The 19,507-nt window shown below is 43.6% G+C and overlaps 4 protein-coding genes across 5 annotated transcripts; all 4 read left to right on the top strand.

Annotated features, from left to right (window-relative positions):
- The first annotated feature begins 1,656 nt into the window (after positions 1-1,656).
- On the top strand, positions 1,657-3,866 carry LOC122616645 (solute carrier family 22 member 16). Its single transcript, XM_043792179.1, has 3 exons — positions 1,657-2,038; positions 2,416-2,588; positions 2,651-3,866. Exons 1-3 carry the CDS (start codon positions 1,741-1,743, stop codon positions 3,782-3,784), a joined length of 1,605 nt encoding a protein of 534 aa, XP_043648114.1. The 5' UTR covers positions 1,657-1,740; the 3' UTR covers positions 3,785-3,866.
- Positions 3,867-5,503: 1,637 nt separating this feature from the next.
- LOC122616027 (facilitated glucose transporter protein 1) lies at positions 5,504-7,569 on the top strand. The gene is made up of 3 exons (XM_043791267.1): positions 5,504-5,993; positions 6,123-6,295; positions 6,362-7,569. The coding sequence occupies exons 1-3, from the start codon at positions 5,570-5,572 to the stop codon at positions 7,499-7,501; spliced, it is 1,737 nt and encodes a 578-aa protein (XP_043647202.1). The 5' UTR covers positions 5,504-5,569; the 3' UTR covers positions 7,502-7,569.
- Positions 7,570-7,634: 65 nt separating this feature from the next.
- LOC122616028 lies at positions 7,635-10,297 on the top strand. 2 transcript variants are annotated; one of them, XM_043791268.1, is made up of 4 exons: positions 7,635-7,851; positions 7,953-8,250; positions 8,810-8,985; positions 9,068-10,297. In XM_043791268.1, the coding sequence occupies exons 1-4, from the start codon at positions 7,774-7,776 to the stop codon at positions 10,196-10,198; spliced, it is 1,683 nt and encodes a 560-aa protein (XP_043647203.1). In that variant the 5' UTR covers positions 7,635-7,773; the 3' UTR covers positions 10,199-10,297. The 2 variants fall into 2 exon arrangements, with proteins under 2 accessions (XP_043647203.1, XP_043647204.1); XM_043791269.1 differs by having other exon boundaries at positions 7,635-8,250.
- Positions 10,298-11,097: 800 nt separating this feature from the next.
- Positions 11,098-13,615, top strand: LOC122617143. Its single transcript, XM_043792866.1, has 3 exons — positions 11,098-11,445; positions 11,509-11,690; positions 12,161-13,615. The coding sequence occupies exons 1-3, from the start codon at positions 11,352-11,354 to the stop codon at positions 13,334-13,336; spliced, it is 1,452 nt and encodes a 483-aa protein (XP_043648801.1). The 5' UTR covers positions 11,098-11,351; the 3' UTR covers positions 13,337-13,615.
- Positions 13,616-19,507: the final 5,892 nt, after the last annotated feature.

Here is a 19,507-nt window from a genome sequence, read left to right as displayed (position 1 = left end):
GACCCACTGTGCCCTATTGCAGGCTGAGCAGAACAAAAAATAACGGAAAAAAAAAGGAAGAAGATAGAGCGCATACGGGGGACGAAAATTAGCCGATCCTTCTTTGTTACCCTTCACACACAATTTCTTTTGCCGCTTACATAATTTATTGAACTAAAGAAAAACTAACAAAAATATCTGCCGGCCATCAGCCTCTCGATCCTTGGCTTTTCCCGCGCCGCTGATTCGCGAATTTTCTCCGTTTTCTCGTTTTTCCCGATTACATCGATGCGTATGCAACCGCGCGACAAAATTTATAACACCTTTTCTCCGTTTTGCGTCCGCCGAACAATAATTCGAAATGAGAACTGGGGACTTGGACTTGGGTTTCCTTTTCGTTCCCTTCCTTAGATGCTCAATAGGAACGCGTAGAAATTCTGGACCATGGAGTTTCTGATTCGTTCTTTCCTCGCTTACCCTGCAATTGGACTCAGCGCTGCTTTTGGCTGGATTTTTCCCTTCTTAGTGCTTCGCCATTTTCTTTTCACTGCCACTTGGTAACGTCTCTAATTTCTTTCAGCGCCAAACTCTCCTCGTGAACAGCCAAATCAGAAAAGAAAGAAGGCGTTGAGTTGAAGTTACTGGGAAGCTATCCCTGCTCTCTCCCGCCGAGCCTACGGTATTTCCCGAGATCTGACAGATGCCTATGTTGCCTCTTTCTATACTAACGCTTTTTCCCGACATTCCTCGTCTGCCCCCTTTTCTCGATACGGGAACGACATGTAGATGGCGCCACCGCTTTTCTTGCCTGCCGACTAGTTTTATTGCCACAAGCGCTACATATTACACTTAAAGAGGTCAAAGGCCTCTGTATTTATCCAGATAACGATACTCAATGTTTTTTAATCATGTAAGATTGATTGGCGTCCAATTTGTTTTCTTGCTTTCTTTCTTGGGATTTAGTAACACATTTAATGATAACAGAACAATACACACTAAACATATACCTTTAAAACTAATATGACCTCTTGATCTATGTTTCTAAATTGGTTAATTATTATTATTGCGTGTGTTTTATGACTAAAGGCCATATACCAATAAACACAACATACAAAATTCCGAGAACCAATCACTATCAGCAAATACATAAGTAATAAATGCCATAAATATATGCCATTAAGCAGTAAAAATCCAGTGGAAATAAGTAATAATATCACACTGTAATCAATTAAATTTAAATTTAATTAAAATTATTCTTTGAAAATCTTATCTAAGCCATCAAAACCTGTACCACTTCTATATAAATATTTCGGGAATACCAAGAAAAGTATGAATCATGATGGACTTTGGCGCAGATGATCAGTCATCCAAAACAGAAAAAAAAACGGGGAATAACACTTCTCCGGCTCTCCTATTGCGTTGAATGGCCCACACAATGGGCGTTCAAATCAAAAACGTTGTGATCTGAAGAGGGTTGTATATATACCACATATGTACACCATAAAGTATTATTCACAAACATTGCGATAAACGTCCTTATCGGGCTCGCGTATTCTATCATTTTCAGCCATTTACTGAAATCGATGCCGCCCCATAGTGATTAGGCGTGGAATCCGCACTTGATTATCAGTTGGGCAAGGCTCCGTAGCTTTGCGCATAAATATCATTTGGCCAGCCCCCGTATTAGCCAGTTTCAAATCGACCTCAAACGGAGCAGGTTGTCTTCGTAAAAGAGTGAAATACACATATACGCGATCGGAAATGCAAAACGACAAGTTTGCCCCACCGCCATTGGCAATGCAAAACGACAAGTACCCACCGCCAATGAGCTTCTATCCTCCGCCAGCACAGCCAGGATATCCTCAGCCAGGACATCCTCAGCCAGGATATCCTCCGCCAGGACATCCGCAGCACATCACCCCGGCAGAGACATACGCAGGTGGTGCACCACCACCACCGCCAATGCCACCGAGGGATCCACCCACCCGAGTGGATCCACCAACAGGATGCTGGCAGCGCAACCAAAAGAACAAACCACAATCCAATGCCGTGGGCTCAGGTGAGTTTAGTTCGTTAAATCGATCAAATTAGTAACCTTCCGATGAGTTGACCATGGCGTTAATCTTATCTGGACTGTCGAGAGTACGAATCTTTTTGTGGAGCCCATGTAGATTATAAACGATGACGTAACTGCTAGTAGTCAGGCATTCGAATTCAGTTCTTTTATTACTGCGGTATACTGGATTTTTTAAATGGTTTATAACAAAGAGTAGGGAGAAGGAGGAGGAGCAAGGGAGTAAACATGCCCAGGATCAGGACATGAACGTATAAGCGTTAAGATCTCGAGAGGATCGCTACATTCCCAGGGACTATAGAATCTAAAATTCGATCCCAATCCCTTGGCAGACTTAAATCTATAATTTGATCCACTTTCAGCTGGTCTCATCTTCATCTCAGGAGGTATGAACATAGCGTGGGCGATTGGCTTCCGAGGACCAATCTATTACCAATCCACCAAGCACAATTACATTGCCTGGTTCATAGGCGCGATTATTGGAGCTCTGGTTACGATGGTGCTCACCAACAAGGTGGCCAAAAAACATGTTCTGGTAAGCCGAGGAATCCTGTTATCCTGAATCCTGCGTTAATATCAACTCCTTTATTCGCACAGCAATTTGCCTCAGTCCTGGTGGTCATCGGTGGCTTGATAATTGCCTGCACCCACAATAATGGAGCTGGAACCACAGCGGCTTGTTACCTAGATGGTATTGCCAATGGCCTGGTATTTGCCCCATTTATGGCCCTGGTCGGAGAGATCTCGGTGCCCTATATAAGGGGCCGGACCAGTGCCTCCTTGGAGCAATTGTGCTTTGGTAGCGGTATATTTCTTCAGATCCTTTATGTCTCGAGTTGGGCATATTCTGCGTATTCACCATACAATGAATTTACCTCCGAGAATATGAAAGGTGTGCTGAGCACAATCTACGGCGTTTTGGCCCTCATTATGGGCTCATTTATGACCATCGAATCGCCGGTCCTGATGCTGGCCAACAACGATGAACAGGCGGCCATTGACGCACTGCGTCGGCTACAGAAGCCTGCGGTGCTAACCGAGGAAACCTACGAGCTGCTGGCGGAGCACAAACGTTACTTGGCCTTCAACAAGGACATGTCGAAGGGTGAAAGCATTTCCAAAGCCCTGCCCACCTTCCTCCGACTGGCATATCTACGAGTCCTGAATGCGATGAGCATCTCTAGCTATGTGGCTTACAGCTATGCAATTGCAATCCTTTATTCCAATGGACAAGCATATTCGAACTCCTGGTACATAGGATTCGCCTTATGCCGCTGGCTAGGTACCCTTATCCCATCCTTCTGCATGGAGTCCTTGGGCCGAAAGAAGCCTGCTGTTTTTGGCCTACTCGTAAGCTGCGGCTTGGCCTTCGCCGTGGGCTCTCAGTACAATGTGTATGCGTATATGAGCCAAGTGAGCGTCTTGATAATGATCTTCGAGTTCTTTGCGGGATTGGCCTTCTCGTCCAACTCGGCATACCTGGCAGAGGCGTATCCCATGGGGGTTAAGCAACACTTTATCGGTTTCACTTTCGTTACCGAAATATTCGTCTTCCTCATCATAAATGTCTGTGACTTTAAATTCGTATATGCATACAACTACTTCTATGCCATGGGAGCCATGTACCTGGCGGGATTCATTCTCGGAGTCCTCACTCTGCCGGAGACAAGGAGGATGACCCTGCGAGGCGCCCAGGAGCAGTTCAGCAGCTTCGTCAATTTCCGCTTTTAATGTTCAAGGGAATTGTGGACTAATAAATCGACTATTAAACTACAGGAGGTCAAAGGCCTCTGTATTTATTCAGATAACGATACTCAATGTTTTTTAATCATGTAATATAGATTATTTGGCGTCCAATTTGTTTTCTCGCTTTCTTATTTTTCCACCTTAATCGTAATGCTTTACAACAGCCATATAAAAAGTTATTACCCTAATACTACCGTATGATAAGGTGATGAGACATTCGCAACATTTTCTAGTGGAGTGCCCACTCAAGCGTAATAATTTTAAAGCATATCAGCTTGGCAATAAAATAGAAATCAAATTCTCAAGCACATTGTTGGGAAATCGGGAAGCCCCTTAGAACCAAATGCTAACCCAGTGATACGGTTTCAAAAGAAGTCAAGTCCGTGGAAGGCGTCTTTTAGTGGAAATAAAATCAACAAAACCGCTTTGATAAGATGGCCTGGCTTTGGCCATTTTCAGCTTATCAATAACGTATTGATTTTGTATTCAGTTCGATTCTGGTGATGAGTGGCGTACATTGTCTAGGTGGCTTTCTATGTGATAGTCATTGACAACGAACCGCTCCATTCTCCATTCGTGGCCTCGTCCGATGAAAACGATGTTGTATATGATAGACCCCTCTATCGATACTCTCTATCGATCCCTCTATCCTGCGGAGCAGAGAGCTCAGCAATATTTTTAGCCCGTAATCAATGATGCCCCCTGATGATAAGGGGATGCCCCTGCACTTTATTATCAGTTGGGCATAATAATATAATATATTTTACAATAATATTTCTGACTAATCCACGAATTAGCCATTTTCGAACATACCTCAAATATTGCAGGTCGTATAGAGTTCGATAAAGTTACAAATATAATGGTATATATATACTTGTATGTCAGCTGATCTTACAAGGAGCTCTTGAGCTTTAAATGTTCAATAGTAGATTGTAAGAAACTTCAAACAATGAGAGATCAAACAAATCTTTCTTTCGCCACAGAACATAGTTCAATAGAATATTCTTGCCTTATTAATGGGGAAGTCCCAAAGGGAAAGCGCACTATCCTAAACAATGACTAAACAGTTAAACTCATTAGATTGTATAACTGTTATAAAAAATGGTTGTATTTTTTAACTATTTAAGAATATTAAGAAATGTTAATTGCATTCATTTAACGCATTGCACTATCAGAATATTAGAATAGAGATTTTTTAAGAGTTATATTTTAATTACATTCTTTAATTTAATGTTATTATAATATTCCGAAAGCCAACCCTGTTTTTACTTCTGTTTAAAGTTCAGGTTAAAGCAATTTATTTCTTTTATTATCTTTATATAACATTTTAGGGTTTTCCCGCTTTCTTATTAGTCATAAAGTTTTATATGAACTATTTTACGAGTATTATCTCGATACTACCGTTTGAAAATTATATATTTTAAAGCCTATTTTGTGGGAAGTTCCCTTCAACATAATTCCAATCAGTTTATTTGATGAAAGCACCGTGGTAATGTGTGGTAACCCGGTTAAACTGATATAGAAAGGAACTAAATCCGTGGGAGGCACCTTTTAGTGGTCAATAAAAGCCACGAACACGAATTGATAAGAGGCCCTGCCATTATCGCTGCCCATTTGCAGCTTATCAATAACGCAGTGATAAGCTGTGTTACCACTCTATTATAATTTCGGTCCCATGGCAAACTGGTAATTCCGCAGTCACAGACATTCCGTCAACTCCGTCAGTGCCAAATTGCCCACTTACTGGGACGGTCGCACCTCGAACTTGGAATGGGAAAGGACAGTTTTTCACAACAGGATCCTCCGCCGATGGGCTTTGCAACTGCACCACCACAGCAGGGATATCCACAGCAGGGATATCCACAGCAGGGATATCCACAGCATGGTTATCCACAGCAAGGATATCCACATACAGAATTTCCTCAGCGAGGGTTTCCACAACCAGGATACCCCGCATCGGGATATCCTCAGACAGGACATTCCTGGAACGCCCCACCACCACAGACTGGATTTTCGGGTTACCCACCAGCACCCCAACAAGGATATCCCCCACAATTCTATGGGGCACCACCGGGCTACGGATCGCCACATCCACCACTACCTCCTAATCCGCCCCAGCAAACCACCACGGTCAATAGCAGTTGGTATAGTCGCAATCAGAAGAACAAGCCACAATCGAATGCTGTTGGCGCAGGTGAGTCACAGTTACAGGTTTATAAAAGTATAAAAGTGCTAAGGAATATACAAAATATGCAATATGAAATATAGTATAGTGTATTTTACAATATTTATAATTACCTTTGCAACCACTGTTTAATCGCAGCGGGTCTCATTTTTGTCTCTGGCGGCATGAACATTGCGTGGAGCATTGGATTCCATGGAAAACTGTACTACAGAACCACTGAGCATAATTTCGAGGCCTGGTTCATTGGCGGCATTATAGGAGCTGTGCTCAGCTGGTTTCTCATCAACAATGTGGCCAAGAAGTATGTCCTGGTAAGTAACATAACTAATTCGAAGCCCCTTCAGAAATTACTTCACTAACTGGACCTCTGTAAACAGATCTTCAGTTCGATGCTGGTGATGATTGGCGGAATACTGATTGCTAGTACGAAGAATAATGGCAATGCCACGTTGGCGGCATCCTATCTGGATGGCATTGCCAATGGCCTGGTGTTTGCTCCATTCATGGCCTTGGCCGGAGAGGTCTCGGTGTCCTATATGAGGGGATTGGTCTCCGCCAGCATCGATCAGATGTGCTTTGGACTGGGCATCTTCCTGCAAGTCATGTACACCTCCTTGTGGGATTCGACGGGCTACCAGTCGTATAGCTCCTTCTCGTCGGAGAATATGAAGGGAGTGCTGAGCATTATATATGGATTCTTGGCCCTTATCATTGGCTCACTGCTGTGCATTGAATCTCCGGTGATAATGCTGGCCAAGAACAACGACGAGCAGGGTGCAATTGACGCACTGAGACGACTCCAGAGGCCGTATACCCTGACCAACGAAACCTTCGAGCAGCTGGCGGAGCACAAGAAGTATGTGGCCCAGAACAAGGACCTTTCGATGGGTCAGAGCATCGGACAGGCTCTGCCCACTCTCATCCGACTCGTTCTACTTCGCGGCCTGAATGCCATGAGCATTTCCAAATTTGTCGAGCTCGGCTTTGTGTATTCGCTTGGCAATCCGTATGTGTATGGATCGTTTTCGGTGGGTTGGTTCATTGGATTCGGCGTTTGCCGCTGGATGGGCAACTTTATAGCCACGTTCTGCATGGAGTCCTGTGGACGCAAGAAGGCCACGCTTCTGGGCCTCATCGTTTGCAGTGTCCTGTCCTTTGTGGTGGCAGGCCAGCTGAACATCTTTCACTACAATACCGCCAACAGCATAATGTTGTTGGTCTTTCAACTGTTTGCCGGCATCGCATTCACAGCCACATCGCCATACCTTTCGGAGGCCTTTCCCCTCGAAGTAAAGCAGCACTTCATATCCTTCACCTTCATCGCCGAGATGCTGGTCTTCATCGTGTTAACCACGATCACATGGAGCTTTTCCGACGGAGCCAACTACTTCTATGTGATGGGAGGACTCTATCTGTTTGGCTTCTTCTTCGTCATCGCTTGCCTGCCGGAGACCAGAAGGACCACTTTGCGGGAGGCCCAGGATAAGTTCAGCAAATTCATCTGCTTGGGTTTCTAGTGGGTAGAATACGTCTATTACCGCTTTAGTCATTCAAGTCATTCCGAAGATAATAAATATTTATCGCTAAGCAAGCACTCCATGCGTTGAATTTCCCAGTCGTATATTTCGTCAACTATTGATAGCATTTACGTGGTGTCAACAAAACAGTTGTCATTAAAGTGTTGGACAATGGAGAACGGAATCGATTCTTTCGCGTAAACTGCCGAAAGAGAATTAGCCAAACTGTAAGAGATTGTCGGTTAAAAAGTGAGAAACTAAAGGTGATAGAGATGGTTGGCCAACGCAGTTTTACCTGCCAATGTGAGCAAACAAACAAATCCCGCAGAACACATGCTCGTTTCTCAGGGGTATGTATGCCAACAAAGCGTGATAGGGGAAAAAACGAGCTCTAAGAGATAGCGAAAACCGAAATATCTAAGCACGCACTTATCAATCAATACCCGATAAGATTAGTTCACCGCGGTCGATAGATAAGCCAGGGACCTGTTCAACACGCTCACCTACAAGAACCGCGAAGCGCGGACGTGCAGTCTTCGCCGCGAGTTCGACCACAAAAGGTCCGATGCAGACCGATCGGCCTTCTCCAGACGATGGCTTCCACGTCGTGCCCATCCACAGTGATGCGGAGCAGCACATCCACAGCAACTCCGATCGCCAGCGGGAGCTGATCCTGCAGAACTCACAGACCAGTCCTTGCTGCAATCGGGATCTCCGCAATCAGCCGCAGGCCAATGCAGTTGGAGCTGGTAATTAAGTATTAATAGTACTTCTCAGTAAAATGCCATCAAATGCATTATGTTTGAATATTCAATTACTGCTATGACGTACAATAAGGCTCCTCAATGTTGATAAATTATTATTTGGCAGTAATAAATCATGATATATCTAGGAACTTCCCTATCTTCCTACGCGGGAAGTAAATACGCGTCACATCATTTTGGACAGGTGGAAGTCCAGGTCAGAAATGATTCATATGCAGTATGAAACTGATATTATCACAGCGGAAACCTGTCCATAAATGCCAAAAAATGGGAATCGCTTTTTTAATTATGATTCATTTTAGTATCAAAACTGTATGCATTCAAAGAGGGTTGTAAACTTTGCTTTTATATTTAAAACAATTCAAAATATTTAAATATTTGTAGAAAAGAAAAGTAAGACTTATAATACGGCAGTTTAAAATGTCGGGCTGTCAAAAACCTCTTATCTATAAAGAAAATTTGTAGACATATTAACCGATAGCGCTATTTGCGTTTTGCACTTTATATGTGTTAAATATTTTAATAATTCGATTCTTATTTACAGCTGCCCTTATATTCCTGACCGGTGGAATTCACATTGCATGGAGCATTGGTTTTGAAAGTTTGGTTGCCGAACTGGAAGTTACCAACCATGTTCGAATTTGCTGGTTTATAGCTGCCATTATGGGTGCTCTGCTCGGTGGATTTTTCAGCAGATGGTTTCCCTACAAAACATTAATGGTAAAAAAAAAGAGATTGCTAATAGAATTGAGTTTGATGTTTGTTATTACACCTAAATGTAAATTATGGTTTGTCCCTGCAGGAATTCTGTTCACTGCTCACGCTCACAGGTGGAATAGTGATGGCGGTGAACAGTAGGGATCTGGACGCCCTGCTGGCAGGGAGATACATGAATGGACTGGCCAACGGACTGGCCATCGCACCCACTCTGGCCATGGCGGGCGAACTGTCGGTGTTCTACAAGCGGGGCACCACCACATCGGCGGCTGAGCAGTGGCCCACCACGATCGGCATCTTTGTGCAGATCGTGTGCAGCAAGAGTTGGGATGTCCAGAGTGAGTTCACCGAGGAGCAGTTCCAGGGCGTGCTTAGTGGCGTCCTGGGCGCCATCGCCCTGCTCCTCGCCTTCCTGCTCTCCATCGAGTCCCCGGTGGACCTGCTGGAGCAGGGCAATGAACAGGGTGCCATCGATGCTCTGAGCCGGCTTCAAAGACCGCGAGCTGTGACAGCTGAGACGTACGACCAAGTGAGGGATCATCGCACCTATGTGGAGCACCACAGATCTTTGGGCTGGCGCCACGCCCTGCCCGCCCTCGTGCGCCTGTCGGTGCTGAGGACCTTCTATGCCCTCAGCTTGAGCATGATTGTGGCCTATACATTGGCATGGACGAGCACGGAGGTGTACGGCGATAGTGGTGGTCCATACGTGCTCTTTGGCTTCCTGCGACTGATGGGCAGCTTCACGACCTCCTTTGCCCTGGATTCCCTGGGCAGGAAGATACCCCTGCTCCTGGGACTGGTCATTTCGGGCGGCCTGGCCTGCGGACTGGCCAGCAGATTCGCGGGCAGCCATCTGCTCACTTTCTGGGACAATCGGATGGCCCTGTGGCTGCTGCTCATCTACCAACTGTTCGCCGGCATAGCCTTTGCGCCCAGTTCATCCTATCTCTCCGAGGCCTTTCCACGTCGCATCAAAAGGCCTTGCATTGCGCTCTCCTATATTCTGGAGATGATTGTCCAGCTGGCCATCTGCCAAGTGGACTTCGGCGCCATTGACAGTGCCAGCAGCTATGTGGCAGTGTACTTCTTCAGCCTGGGAGGCCTACTCCTGGCGGGATTTCTATTCAGTGTTTGGTACATGCCCGAAACGAAGGACACCACTCTCCTGCAGGCGCAGTTCAAGTTCCAGGAATTCGTAATCCCACCAGCCTGAAAGTAGGCAGCTCGATACTAACTCGATAATATAAGACCTCATATAAGACTTGGCGTAGGTTATCTACCAGCAAAATAAATCTAAAATCTGTATAAGAAACCGTGGGAGTGTGACGTTGTCTTATCGCCGCTGAAGTGACTGGCCAGATTTGGTTAGCCACTCGCTGCACTCCTTTGTGCCGATCATCATGAAGCTAATGGTTATTATACTTACGGGGAACACCGTGGCATAAACCACTTAGATAAGCATGGTTTATTTCAAAACGGCAATTAAAGCGGTTCCCATACAACTACGATAAGATTTGGGCCTCATAAATGTTTGCTGGACTTTATATAGATCAAAAACACCTCTTTTAGACTGGGAACTAGTTCTAGATGTAAGTGGTATGTAGCTAAAAATGTGAATATGCAATAAATTTAAATGAATAAATAATATTCAATAATAATAAAGTAAAGTTTTATTTATGATTTGATTTATCCTAAACAGAATAATTTGCTTATTTGATGATAAAACTAATATTTCAAGGCATCAAAATTGATATAAATTTTGAAACTTGAACAATTATTTTTTTATAACTTATATTAATATGATATTTATAAATTTTATAACCAAGAACTATATACTTTGGCACATCTCTAGCAATTCAACTTTCGCTCGTTGCGTCAATAGTGTCTATAGGTGGCTGATATACACACATGTGATTCTCTGCCTTCATACAAATTCAAATTTAATTAATTTATTTATATCCAGTAATCAGCGCGTCGGGCTGGCAAAAAGTTTCGGCCCGCTGTTATCTTATCGAAAGTGCTGGCCAAATCGAGGTGCTCGCTCAATAACTCAATAGCTCGATGCTCCTCCGTTTATCAAAAAGCGGCGTCTGAACAGTCGGTTAACTTGATTCGTCGCGTTCGCGGGCTGTCGGTGCGACAAGTGTGAAATTTGCTATATAGCCAAATATCGGTGACACAAAGTGCAAAAATAATGACAAACTCAAGCGGACAAACAGGCCAGCAGCGGTTCCAATGAAAAAGTCTCGAGTAAACAATCAACAAATTAGCTGGACAAATAATTAAAAAACGGAAACGTCGCCATCAATTGTTAAACCTCTCGGCTTTTATTGCGTTACGCGGTGTTATTGTGATTAGAGTTCAAAATGCCAATGTTGCCAACAATTGAGGAGGAGGCCAAGTTGTCCTGGATACGCCTAATGTGGAAATACCGCCTTCAGTTCCAGTCCATGGCCTCGGGTAATAACCAAGAAATCCTAAAGGTATTCAGTTTTGAACCCTTCATTTCCTAATCACCAACAGCTTCGATTGTTTTCGTGGGCTGTGGCATGCGTTTGGCCTGGTCAATTTTCGATACACCTGCTGGCAAGTTCTTGAACAACCATAATACCCACAATCTGATGATGAGCTGGTTTATTGGCGCTGCTGTGGGCGCCCTTTTGGCAGCCCTCTTTGTGCAGCGGGTCACCAAAAATGTGGCATATGTAAGTAGTTTTATAACTCGTTATAAATCACAGCCTACTGTGCGCTCCACCTCGACTTGCCCTTTTTCATGCCACCCATAATTGATTCTGCCGCTATTAGCACACTTAGCCATTAGGGGCTTATCAATCCAATAAACTGATAACGCGATCGCGTTCAACCTGCATTGCCCATTAAGTGGCGATAGTAAGCGAGGGCTGATCGATCGGTTGTTGGGATTGCCGAAGTGGAAAATCTGGTTACACAGAACACCAATTATTCGCAATGACTGGGCAAGCTTATTTCGAGTGGTAAAAAAATAATTGTTCTGGTTTCAAGATACACGCTGAACTCATTATAATGAAAGGGTTTTTAGAAGTATTTGTATTTGCTGTATAATGATTTTGCTTATTTCTATTCCATTATTTACCTGCGAGAGTTATCTTAAGAACATTTTATTGGTATTATATTTAACTTCGTTCTTATTTTGCAGACCTCCAGTGGCCTGCTGATGATTATAGCTGGCATTCTGAATGTGGTGCTGCCCCAGCAGTTTGTGGCCGCCTGCTACAGCAGCGTGAGTGTGGGCGCAGCCTATGGACTCACACAGATTCAGGCACTGGTCACGGGATCCGAGGTGGCTCACAAGTCGATTCGGGGAATGCTCCTCAGCTGCGAGAAGATATTCCTGTGGCTGGGTGTGTGCGTGCAGGTGTTCTACACGCGCGTGTGGCACAACCTGAGGCCACTGGATACGCAAGGATACGAGATGCACATCGATCAGTTGCATGGCATTGCGTTGGCCGGCCTGGGACTGGGTGCTGTTATCCTGGCACTGGCCCATCGCCTGGAGTCACCAATACTGCTGCTGCATCAGGAACGGGATATGGCTGTGGGTGAGACACTGAAAGCCCTGCATGGACAGTCCACCACCGAGTTGGTGAGATTGCGGGAGGACTGCCGACAACTGCACAGCGCTCGGGATTGGGAGCGCTTTGTGGAGGAGCCGGAGGAATCGGAGGCTGACTGGCGGGCATGGGCACGACGTGTCCTGCCCTTTCTGAAGGTCCTGCTGCTGAGATGCTTTGCTACGCTGGCCGTGACCTTGAGCTATAATCGCGCATTTGTGGTGGTCAGTTGGCATGGGCTCGAGTGCGATAGGAACTGCATGTACTGGCTGGCATTCGCTGGCCTTACGGGCAGTGTCCTGGGAGCCTTCATAGTGGATTGGCAGGGTCGCAGGAAGCTCTGCTCCTTGTCCCTCTTCCTGGCCGGCGTTGTCATCGTAATGGTGGGTGGTGTGTTCAATCACCTGGAATCTGTTAAGAGATCCTTCTATGACATCAACCTACTGGTCATTGCCCTTTTGATGCTCTTATTCGAGGTCATAGTAGCCGGGGGCGTGGCTGTGCCCGCCCTAATCTACACAGCCGAGGCCTTTAGCATCGCGCACAAGGCCAGATGCTTGGCTGGCATCCTAGTGCTGGAGCAATTGCTCCAGTTGGGTCTACTTCTGGCCACCTTTGAGCACTGCATCACCGTCTCCGTGTTCTTCTTCACGATCGGTGTTCTCAGTTTCATTGTCGGCTTGATCGTATTCATGTTTATGCCAGAAACCCGGCAACTGACACTCTACGAGTGCCTGCTGAAGTTCAAGAAAGTTCCGTGAGGCGCCGACCTATCTCTAAGTGCTAAGTATCTGTTATCTGTACCTATCTGTTATCTATTTTTAAATACTATATATTCTATTCATTCGAGTGACGGCTCATGTGCATATCACTATCTATCGTATACTTTCCCTTGGCGTTCCGGTAACCTCATAAAATAAGTGAATATCTAAGCAAACTGTGTTTGTATCTTATGAACTAATATTATTGTATTAAACACTTGGAATTTATATTAAACAAAAATCCAGTTAATATTCGATAATTGTGAGTAGTTATATAGTTATGTAAAATCTTATCCATAATTATTTAGCATACTATTTATTTTAGGCAAAACGTACTTTGCAGCTAACGAATTTATGTACTTTTGGTTAAGATTTCCATTATATAAAATAAACTTACCATGGAGGGAAAATAAGTGAGATCATGGACTTTAAATTAATGGGTGTGAGTACTACCACTTATAATAAAGAACGATTTATTTAAAATCCTTAAAATGTGTTTTGATTATCTAAATATTTATAAGTATATATTATTAATGTGTATCATGTTTAATATCCAAATGTTAACATTTTCAACAAGCTCTTATAAAATGTTACCGAAACTTTACACTCAACATAAACCTTGGGTTAAATGTTAAAAAATCAGCTAAACTTCAGCACTTTTGACATTTTACAATGGACTTACTACGGTTCGTTGCCAAGCTGAAGCTTTCACCTTTTCTAAACTGTGCCCTTCAGCTTTTTGCCATAACTTCGGAAAACTGTTACCACTATTGGCCTTCCAACGCTTTTCCTGTAGGCCAGGCCAAGAATAAGCACTCGCATTGGGTGGTCTATGTAAACAAAGCGTTTTTACGACTGCCCTCGCCGGCAAGTGAAAGCTCTGCGGCTCATTCATAAAGGTTACCACAACTCCACAGCTCATCCTTCCACGTATCCTGGCACTTTTCTGAATTTAATGCTGAATTTGGAGCGGAAAAAGGACGAAAACATGCGGAAAGCGAAATCGAGTTGATTAATATGGCGTGTGATGAATATGCATCGGCCACCCAAAAGCGAAAAGCCGAAAGGGAAACGCGAACCAGCTCCCCAGCTGGCCATCTAATGATGTGGAAAATTCGCTTGGTTCCCCACTTTTTTCGTATATTTTTTTTGGTTTTTTGCCCAGATACTTACCAGATACTTTTAATACTTATCGATATGCAGTTTTTGTGTTCCACAGTCCGCTTAGACAGACAATAGCACTTTGGGCAGCCAATGCCCAAAAGTGGCTGCTTTGCCATACCGAAGTAGAAGTTTGTGCTCCATATTGTGTTTGGAGATGGTTTTGTTTGATCGTGTGGATGTGAGTGGATGTGGCCAGGATGCTGCGGTTGCTTTGTTACTCAATTGCATCTGGCCGCAATTAGCAATTCTGGCCAACACTTGCCGGTCATTCAATAACAACATGCGGTCAACAACCAAACTCGAGGCTCTGGCCCAATTGAAACCAGTTTAAAGTTATTTAATTTTTAATTGACTTAATTAGTGGCAGTGCAATTTTCTTTGTTTATGCAGCAGCAACAATAAATGAGGGCAAATGGCAAACAGAAATACAAAAGGAGAATTTTAATAGTAAAGTCTGTTTAATTGTATTATGCCATTTAAGAATTAAATACTAGAAAAATTCCATTAAGAAAAATATGTTTGTATAAAAACATAGATCTTGTCAATATTGCAAGACATTTGAATGTTAGCCCTTCAATTAAACACTGCTACTTCTAGGTATCCTTAAAGAGGATTTAGCTTAAACTATTTCGGGGGATTTCTTAGGTATTTGTTCTGTTTACTCAAGCACTTGCAGTAGGGAAATACCCTTCTTATCCCTTAAAGTTCTCGACCAAACACTATAGCGCACTTTTCAGCGCAAGCAGAATAAACTATTGCAGCTGGAAAGAAGCTGAAGAACTGCAAAGCAAACCCAAAAAAACTCGGGAGAAATGGCAAGAGAAAGCTGCAAAGCAGGACAAACATGTCTAAAATTTGCACAAGATGTAAAGCTCATATGAGCTGGGAGAATTGAAGGTCCCTTTGAAGCGGGCTTAACGCATTGCTGTTGCCCTTGTTTCAATTAACTGAAATTGAAAACGACAATCGTAAACATTAACAGCAATGGGATTCCCCGCTGAGCAACAGGAACAACAATCGCAAATGCAAATCGCTTTGGTGCAGCAGAGCAAAACCGACTTGACGGCCAGAAGTCAAGGAGAAGCATTTTCCACACTTTCCACATTTCCCACACGCAGGCGAGAGGAAGAAAACAGGTTAAGAAAAGGAGGCAAAATGCTTGCCGGCATCGTAAATGAAAAAAGCAAACAAACGTAAAATTTTATTTGTGCGCAATTTTCTATAAATTTTCATCGATTGCCATTGGGATATTGGCGACATTTGCGTTTGGCATTTTGCTGCGTCCTTCAAGAACGTACACATGCATACATATATATGTATATCAGTATTTGTGTGATCCTGGTGGCTCCTTCGGCTGCCATAACTTCAGCTGCACTTGGAATTATGTTTTGCCTGCGCGCTGCCGCCTCAGACGAAATTGAAAAAGTCCATATACTATGTGTAATACAAGTTTCCAATCAACACCGAATGAAGTTTCCATAATGGCAAATAAATAACGTTCTCCGCCCCCTTGGCGGGAAAAGTAAACGGAAGCGGAAACGGAAGCGGAAACCCGGTAAGATGCCATTGCTGGCATCAAATTAATGTCTCAGCACGCCGCAAAAATGGCCGACGTGGCGAAATTTATGACACCGAAAGACAACTCTAAAGTGGCCAAGTATCCAAGCATCCAAGCATCCAAGCATCCAAGTATCCAAGTGGCCAAGTGTTCGGGATACCCATTCCGCTGCGGTGTGACAATAAAACGGAGTCAAATGGCCATAAAAACGAGGGCTGCCACAGACGGACCCAAATCCAAAGAGCAAACCACAACGAAATGGGCCATACATAAGCATATAAAAGCGAAATAATAAATAAGCCCGTAAATTCCACGAAGGACGAGCGGAAAAAGGGTTTTTCAATCATAAACAGACAAAGTGCGAGCCATTCAATAAGCCAACATCGCCAATCAATTGGCCGCAGGCGAAATGCGAAAACTTTTGAACTGCAGTTCGGAAATCAAAAGATCAGGATGCTGCAAATGTTCGAGGACTTGACAAATTAATAGGAAATTAAAACGAGCAACTGACACGCATCTCCCATGTCTGGGCTGCCAAAAAGCAAATTGACACGTTTTCATTTCATTTGCTGCCGTATTGGAGATGCCGAAAGCAAACGCCGTCCTGCCAAAGTTTTTCCCCAACAAGCCTATAAAGTTTCCTCGCCTTGCCGGCAAAGTTACATTCTCCATCTCCTTCTTCTTTCTCTTAGTTCTTAAATTTCCCAGCCAGCGCAGCCCGGAAAAGCTGATGAAAAATTAAAGAAACCGAAGGGCAGTGCGCCTTGCAGATTGACTACTGCGGCACAAAGCGCATTAAATTTAATTAGCTCACATAAATCCCGCTTCGGATTCGGAGGAGGTTTTCTGGCTTTGGGATTCGGCACAGGGCACTCTGGAAATCACTCGAGTTGACATTTTTAATGCAAACGGTGTGTTGGGGGGAAGTGGAAAATGTTCCATGGTTTTCCCCTCTTCTATATGCCATTTTCCTGGGCTTTCATGACTTATGCAAGTTTTGACGACAGGTGCACGCGTTTGCAACTCCTGCAGTTTGTGTTTGTATGTATGTGTGTGTGTGCCTTCGTGTTAAATCAACTGTCGCTTCCTCTCGGCAAAGTTTGTCCTGCGAGGACAGGACATTCGGGAGCAGAGCCAGTGGAATTCAAGTTATGATAGTTGCATGCGTTTCAACAATTTACTTAACAGCTAACTCTGCTGCAAGTGCCACAGAAGAGAAAATAAATCGGGGGCGCGTGCGAAAGTGTGGCAAATGCAGCAAATGGAGCAAGAAGTTGGAATCAGCTCTTCTGAAAAATAAGTCGCAGTGAGTAAAAGGGAACTTATCATAGCAGGTACGTATAAATAGCTCACATTATATTTAAATATTGTATTACTCTGTATTGTATGGAAATGCACAACGAGTGGCGGTATCAACAATATTCTTTCTAGCCAATTTCATATTCAATTTTAAGCCCGGCTTGCGGAATTTTTCGCTTTCGTTGGACGTCTGCAACTGTTGCTAATTTAATGCATATTTTTTTCCCCCGGATTATTAACGCAACCAATGATGGTTGGTTGGTTATTCCTTGTTTGCTGGGGAGAGTGTCATATATGACATGCAATTAACGCCATTCAAAATCTGCGAGCGCTAATTAAGTGCGTCATGTATTTATACATTTTGCATGAGTGACTTGTGCATTATTTATGGCTGATTTTTTACCCATTTTGTTTACCAGTTGTGCTTGCGGTCGAATGGATCGATTCAATCAGCTCCGTTTGAGCGCCTTTGGTAGTCCTTCCTCCTTGAAAGGGTTTGCAGCGACGGGGCACGAAACAATTCACTTCCGTTTTGTTCAGCAAAGTTCCGTTGCCAAGCCTTCTGCCACGCCCACAATGCCACCCGTCCCGCGAGCCCCGGTTGCGGAAGTCCCGATAATGTCTGCCACCCGGCCATTGACAACCGCTGAAAATGCAACCCGCCTCAAAACAGTTTGCAGTAATAGTACACGGCAAGATATTTCTTAGTTGAAATGGAAATCGAGAAAACTTGGTAATAATCTGATAAATACTTAAATGAATTAATTTGTGATTTGTTAAACAGTTTTGTTCTGCTGTTTTAAATATATTAAAAAATAAATAAATAAAAATAAATACCCTCTTTAGTAGTACAACCTGATCAATCACAAACTACAGACACTGTTTTTCTGATTTGGAAAGTATAAAATATTTTAATTTGAATCAATCAACTTGAATCAATATTATCTTCAAAATAACTCAATGAATTTCCCTGAAAATCATTTGCAATGCATATTTATTCAAACACTTGTTTGTTTATTTTCGCAGTGTAGCTGCAACAGCTCCGTGTCTTCTCACCGTTATTTGACTTAACTGACAGCGGAAACGGCGCTTCCAGTGGGGTCTGGTTTTCCACCTGCTCGCTTTTCCATTTCCCTCCTTCTCGGTGCTTCGTGCTCCGTGTATATCTGTGCTGTTTACAAAATAAGCGAAAGCTGTGCCAATAAGCCTCAACGTCGCCTGCACTTAATTTATTTGCAACAAAAGGGTGAAGAAACTCTTACGCAAGTGCAACTTTTCTTTACGTGCTTTTATTTTTTTACAACCCCTACCCTCTCACTACTTTTCCCCATTTGTCTCGGCTTTTTTCCCCTTTTATTTTTTGGTTGCATCCACATCAGTTGGCTTGTTTTCCACACACACACACACAGTCACATTTATGTATATATGTTATATCCTGGCTTACAACGCGAATTTGGTGACCGCAAACACGAGCACAGGATGTGGGGTGAACCGATGTCGAGGCGAGGCGAGGCGAGGATGTGCCACGAGTTTTCGGCAGGATCTGGCAGATTTTTACGCGTTATGGCCGCAAAATGAAGGCATTTGCATATCAGCGGCTCCATCAGAGCGGCACACTTGAAAAACATGAATGATTTTCCAATTGTCCCCACCTGTTGTGTTGTGAATATCCGACGTTTTGGCAACCTTTTCGCCAGCTAGACTCCCGTAGGCAATGTGTGCGCAACCGTTTTGAAGAAGGAAATGTAATCAAATGAAATGTGTCACCAGCACTCGCACTCGCACTCATACCTTCGACTTCAGATGCAGACGAACGCTCAAAGAGACGGGCAAAAAAGCTGGTCTAATTTTGCATAGAAATCACCAGCAACAAATAATCAAATGCAAATATGTATTCAGGAATCAATTGAAGTGCAATCAAAGTGAAATATTCCTGACTGAACAAAAAACCAACGGAGGTGATTCTACTGAGAAAGTTAAACATTTTCTATATACATATGGAATCTTCGGTATCTATTCGTATTCTTCTTACTAGATTTTTAACTACGAATTTTTCGAGTTACTTCACAGTTTCTGAATTTTGTATACCTCTCTTAACAGAGTTTTCTAATATTAAATAACAAAAACACCATAATATATACCGTTTCTCT

This window comes from Drosophila teissieri, chromosome 3L (genome assembly GCF_016746235.2).
Source record: "Drosophila teissieri strain GT53w chromosome 3L, Prin_Dtei_1.1, whole genome shotgun sequence".
Lineage (NCBI taxonomy): Eukaryota > Metazoa > Arthropoda > Insecta > Diptera > Drosophilidae > Drosophila > Drosophila teissieri.
This window is presented reverse-complemented; position numbering and strand designations above follow the sequence as displayed.

Excerpts from the sequence above, each read along its gene's own strand:
- LOC122616027 (XM_043791267.1), top strand. The coding sequence starts at position 5,570 with ATGGGAAAGGACAGTTTTTCACAACAGGATCCTCCGCCGATGGGCTTT. Across the intron at positions 5,994-6,122 it reads ATCGAATGCTGTTGGCGCAG|CGGGTCTCATTTTTGTCTCT; the intron begins GTGAGTCACAGT and ends GTTTAATCGCAG. Across the intron at positions 6,296-6,361 it reads TGGCCAAGAAGTATGTCCTG|ATCTTCAGTTCGATGCTGGT; the intron begins GTAAGTAACATA and ends CTCTGTAAACAG.
- LOC122617143 (XM_043792866.1), top strand. The coding sequence starts at position 11,352 with ATGCCAATGTTGCCAACAATTGAGGAGGAGGCCAAGTTGTCCTGGATA. Across the intron at positions 11,446-11,508 it reads GTTCCAGTCCATGGCCTCGG|CTTCGATTGTTTTCGTGGGC; the intron begins GTAATAACCAAG and ends AATCACCAACAG. Across the intron at positions 11,691-12,160 it reads TCACCAAAAATGTGGCATAT|ACCTCCAGTGGCCTGCTGAT; the intron begins GTAAGTAGTTTT and ends CTTATTTTGCAG.
- LOC122616028 (XM_043791268.1), top strand. The coding sequence starts at position 7,774 with ATGGTTGGCCAACGCAGTTTTACCTGCCAATGTGAGCAAACAAACAAA. Across the intron at positions 8,251-8,809 it reads GGCCAATGCAGTTGGAGCTG|CTGCCCTTATATTCCTGACC; the intron begins GTAATTAAGTAT and ends TCTTATTTACAG. Across the intron at positions 8,986-9,067 it reads TTCCCTACAAAACATTAATG|GAATTCTGTTCACTGCTCAC; the intron begins GTAAAAAAAAAG and ends TTGTCCCTGCAG.
- LOC122616645 (XM_043792179.1), top strand. The coding sequence starts at position 1,741 with ATGCAAAACGACAAGTTTGCCCCACCGCCATTGGCAATGCAAAACGAC. Across the intron at positions 2,039-2,415 it reads ATCCAATGCCGTGGGCTCAG|CTGGTCTCATCTTCATCTCA; the intron begins GTGAGTTTAGTT and ends ATCCACTTTCAG. Across the intron at positions 2,589-2,650 it reads TGGCCAAAAAACATGTTCTG|CAATTTGCCTCAGTCCTGGT; the intron begins GTAAGCCGAGGA and ends TTATTCGCACAG.